Here is a 5,000-nt window from a genome sequence, read left to right on the forward strand (position 1 = left end):
CCACCAGATGGCGCCATAGCACTGAGCTTCAGCTAAGGTGAGCAAGCAGGAAAATGGTGCCATCTAGTGGCCATGCAGCACAATGGAGCCATGACATATCTATCTTTATTCAATACTAATGATTGTCTAATCCATCTGATTAATCGTGGTGTTCTTTTTAAAATCCTTTATAAATTGTGGTGTATTATTAAGGCATGTTTCTGGATCTCATCATTATTTGAGTCTCACTGACATTAGATGACATTACTTTCTCATCTAAGGGCAGTTTTATGGGCTAACAGTTTTCATAAGATTTCTCCACATTACTTTAATAAATTTCTGTTATTCTTTCTGAATATATCTTGCACCTTCATTATTTTATTATCAAAATGAAATGGATGCGGTCATAAGTCAGTGCCTTTAGTTTGAGCACATTGTCCATGTTTTGATTTTTTGACTGGCGGTTAATGGAAGCTGTAGATGTAGATGTTGCGGTGACCAAATAATGTTTCGGCGGATAGCGTGAGAGCTTCCTCTACAGCGATGACTGCACACAGCACACAGCTGAAGGACCAGATGGGAACGGGGTGGGGTGGGGAGATGCCGTTCACAAAACAAATCAAACCAAAAGTTATATTTTTGCTGTTCATATAAATATTAAATAATATAAAGATAATATAATATGGTGCATTCCCTTTGTGCCGTTCTTAAAATAGATGAAAACACTTCTGCATGGTGTTTGTGCTGTTCATAAAGTAGATGAAAACACTTCTGTATGGTGTTTGTGCTGTTCTTAAAGTAGATGAAAACACTTCTGTATGGCGTTTGTGCTGTTCATAACATTCTGCATATGCCGTTTGTGTCATTGTAGTCTCCTGTTGGAATGATTTAAATATAATCATTTAAATCTGTGATCCTGTATGTGTGCTGTGCTAGTGTGCGCTCACCACTGCATGGCTGTGTCTCTACAGAAAGCATTACCTGTTCAGCTGTGCCTCTACAGGAGGTATTACCTGTTCAGTTGTGTCTCTACAGGAAGTATTACCTGTTCAGCTGTGTCTCTACAGGAAGTATTACCTGTTCAGCTGTGCTCTACAGGAAGTATTACCTGTTCAGCTGTGCTCTACAGGAAGCATTACCTGTTCAGCTGTGTCTCTACAGGAAGTATTACCTGTTCAGCTGTGTCTCTACAGGAAGTATTACCTGTTCAGGTGACGCAGGCCAGGCGGTGTAGCCAGGGAGATATTATAAGAACTGGAGAAAGTGAACAAGTCCCGCCCCCCTTAATTTCAATCGGAATGCTAGGCTAGTGAAAATTGCCAAAATTGAACGTTTTTTTCAGGCTCGTTTCCGGTGCTGTTTTACTTAGCCAATAAAGTGCCAGGTTACTGATTGACGTAAGGTACAGAAGGAGAACTTGTGCCCACACTAAGCTCATGCATGAGCTGAGAGTGGAACAGCCACCAATCAGCATGAGGAAAACGGCACCGAACATTATGTATTTCTGGAAAATGGCGACGAGGAAGTGCCTTGCTAATCGGCGAAGCTAATCAGTCAAATCTTGACCCCCTGGGTGTAGCAGGAGGAACAGGAAGCAGTCACCGGGTCACTGAGTCACCGGGGGGGCATGCCAACCGACTTGGACCAAAGGAGCGATATTATTAAGAACTCTCTTTAGTGCAGGTGGAGCAAAGGGGCGATATTAGATATTATTAAAGGACTCTCTTTAAGTTCATACTGCAGGTGGAGTAAAGGAGCGATATTAGATATTATTAAGAACTCTCTTTAAGTTCACACTGCAGGTGGAGCAAAGGAGCGATATTATTAAGAACTCTCTTTAAGTTCATACTGCAGGTGGAGCAAAGGAGCGATATTAGATATTATTAAAGGACTCTGTAAGTTCACACTGCAGGTGGAGCAAAGGGGCGATATTAGATATTATTAAGAACTCTCTTTAGTGCAGGTGAAGCAAAGGGGCGATATTAGATATTATTAAGAACTCTCTTTAGTGCAGGTGGAAATAACTGACATGGAAAAGCGTGCATCATACTAAACTAAAGTTCCAGCTACTCCTCCAAGGACGTAAACACAAATGGGAAACATTTAAAGGACTTAGGTTACATTTTTGTTCTCTCTCTCTCTCTCTCTCTCTCTCTCTCTCTCTCTCTCTCTCTCTCTCTCTCTCTCTCTCTCTCTCTCTCTCTCTCTCTCTCTCTCTCTCTCTGAACAGAGCAAGGCGGAGTTCACACACACATGGCTCTTTAATCGGGGTCAGGAACATGACACACACTCTCAGGTACACACACACACACAGGGACCTCCACGGCCACAGCAGCCTGCTAACCACATGCACCAATACAAACCAGTGTGTGTGTGTGTGTGTGTGTGTGTGTGTGTGTGTGTGTGTGTGTGTGTACACGTCTATGAATTGGCTGAATTCTAGGCGATCAGGGGCTCACTCAAACACGCAATAAAGATGGGCTGAGTCTTGTGAGTGTGTGTGTGTGTGTGTGTGTGTGTGTGTGTGTGTGTGTGTGTTCTGGGGTTTACCCTCAGCAAGCGTATCTCCACAGTCCAGTGTCTTGAGCAGACGGAAAAGTCCGGCAGCACCTTAATACGCATTCTCTATGTCTGTATGTGTGTGTGTGTGTGTGTGTGTGTGTGTGTGTGTGTTATTTCTGAGGTTTGCCCTCAGCAGGAGTGTCTCCGCTGTCCAGCGTCTTGAGCAGGCGGAAGAGCCCGGCGGCCTCGCGGATGCGGCTGAACTCGATGCAGAAGGCCTGCACCTCGATGAACAGGTCCTGCACGTTGATGATCTTATTCCTGATCAGAGACTGCAGGAACACACACACCAGACGCACCAGGCGATTCTACAGGGAGAGCAGAGAGAGAGAGGGAGAGAGAGGGAGAGAGAGAGAGAGAGGAGTAGAGAGGGAGAGAGAGAGAGAGAGAGGAATGGAGAGAGAGGGAGAGAGAGAGAGAGAGGAGTGGAGAGGGAGAGAGAGAGAGAGGGAGAGAGAGAGAGAGAGAGAGAGGAGTGGAGAGAGAGGAATGGAGAGAGAGGAATGGAGAGAGAGGAATGGAGAGAGAGAGGGAGAGAGAGAGAGGAGTGGAGAGGTAGAGAGAGAGAGAGTGAGAGATAGGAATGGAGAGAGAGAGTGAAGAGAGAGGGAGTGCGATAGGGAGAGAGAGAGAGAGAGAGAGAGAGGAGTGGAGAGAGAGGAATGGAGAGAGAGAGGGAGAGAGAGAGAGGAGTGGAGAGAGAGTGAAGAGAGGGAGAGAGAGAGGAATGAAGAGAGAGTGAAGAGTCATATTGTGTAACGTGGGTAACGAGAATTACAGGACAAAGTAACGCGTTAGCGTAATTTAATTACTTTATTGGGTAACCAGCATTACAGGACAAAGTAACGCGTTAGCGTAATTTAATTACTTTATTGGGTAACCAGCATTACAGGACAAAGTAACGCGTTAGCGTAATTTAATTACTTTATTGGGTAACCAGCATTACAGGTCAAAGTAATGCGTTAGTGTAATTTAATTACTTTATTGGGTAACCAGCATTACTGGTCAAAGTAACGCGTTAGCGTAATTTAATTACTTTATTGGGTAACGAAGTAGGGTAACCCATTGCAGGTCTAAGTAACGCTATGACTTCCGTGATGTGGAGAACGCGGACGGAATCACAGAATCTACAAGCGCAGAAAGGTCTCTACCTAAACAAAAGGTCTCTACCTAAACTGTGGCCAAATATGACATTGTAAATCATGTTATCTTGTAACCATCTCGAATATTCACATTCACAAAATTAAGAAACTGTCAGTTGGTTGCTAATTATCAGGCTAAACAATTCCCCAACGACTTCTATGAGTCTGGACAACAACTATTTTGTAAGTTTTGTCAACCACAACTGACTGGACCCGCAGACACATAGCGACCATTTGAAATGGAAAGTTCATCTCAAGTCCAAAGCTATCGGAGGGCCATGTCTAACAGCCCTCTGGTATGTACTGTATGCATCACTCATTTCTATACAAACTAGGACGGCCAATTTGTAAAGAAACGCAAGCACCCAAACCATAAGTGTATCTAAATTAGCTATGTACCAAAAATGACGTTTTACCTTAACTACCAAGAGCTGTAAACAAGGCTGTATACAAAACCGCTTGGAGCTCCAGCCTAGGCTATATTAAACTTTAGCATAGGCCTAGTTTCTACACATATTCTACTACCATAGCCTATAATTAAATAAATAAATAGACAGATAAATAAAAAATTATGTATTACTTCCTACTGACTACTGTAAAGGTACAAGCCAAAGATGTCCAGGCATTGGAAACATTGCTATGTCCTACATATACTTCCCAGTCAGTTCTGTTGACTGTGAGAGGAGTTTCAGCAAGTTCAAGACACTGCTCACTGACAAGAGAGAGTCTCTTACTCTACACAATAAAAGTGCCCTTTTGGGTCTAGATCTGCAGCCTAGTTATGGCCATTTAGTTGCATTTATGTAGCCTCACTTATTTTTGGCCAGAGAGTTGTTGAATGTTTGGATGCATTTTGAATGTGCTTTGCTGAATATATTAACTGTTAACTGAATTGTGATGTTTTAAAAGGCCAAAGATTTAAAGGCCAAAACTGCTTAGAAGTAAAAAAGAAAAGCAAAAATCCGAAAACGCTAAAAAGAAATCTGAAAAAACAGAATTTGGAAAAAAAGAAAACAGATTTCATAGGGCCCTAATTACTGTACCAGGGTTATTTGTGGCTGGTTACCAGGCCACTGTATATATAAAAAAAAAAATGTAAACAACAAAAAGAGAAAGGATGCAAGCAGGTAGACCACCAGTCATTTCAAATGGAAGATCAAGATGTGCTTATCAAAACGTCTGCATAGGAGCTGGCCATTCTGAGCACTGTACCCCACACTTCAAGCACACACACACTGTACCCCACACTTCAAGCACACACACACACTGTACCCCACACTTCAAGCACACACACACACTGTACCCCACACTTCAAGC

At 43.0% G+C, this 5,000-nt stretch overlaps 1 protein-coding gene across 2 annotated transcripts in view; it reads right to left on the reverse strand.

Moving 5' to 3' along the window:
* Positions 1–2,221: 2,221 nt before the first annotated feature.
* The window catches only part of cnot11 (CCR4-NOT transcription complex, subunit 11), a 15,673-nt gene continuing 12,894 nt past the window's right edge, over positions 2,222–5,000 (reverse strand). For both annotated transcript variants that reach the window (XM_062535438.1, XM_062535439.1), the window contains one exon: positions 2,222–2,849. In XM_062535438.1, coding sequence (XP_062391422.1) covers positions 2,652–2,849 — 198 coding nt within the window. In that variant the 3' untranslated portion in view covers positions 2,222–2,651. The remainder of the gene's footprint in view (positions 2,850–5,000) is intronic.

The sequence above is a fragment of the Sardina pilchardus genome, chromosome 4 (assembly GCF_963854185.1).
Source record: "Sardina pilchardus chromosome 4, fSarPil1.1, whole genome shotgun sequence".
NCBI lineage: Eukaryota > Metazoa > Chordata > Actinopteri > Clupeiformes > Clupeidae > Sardina > Sardina pilchardus.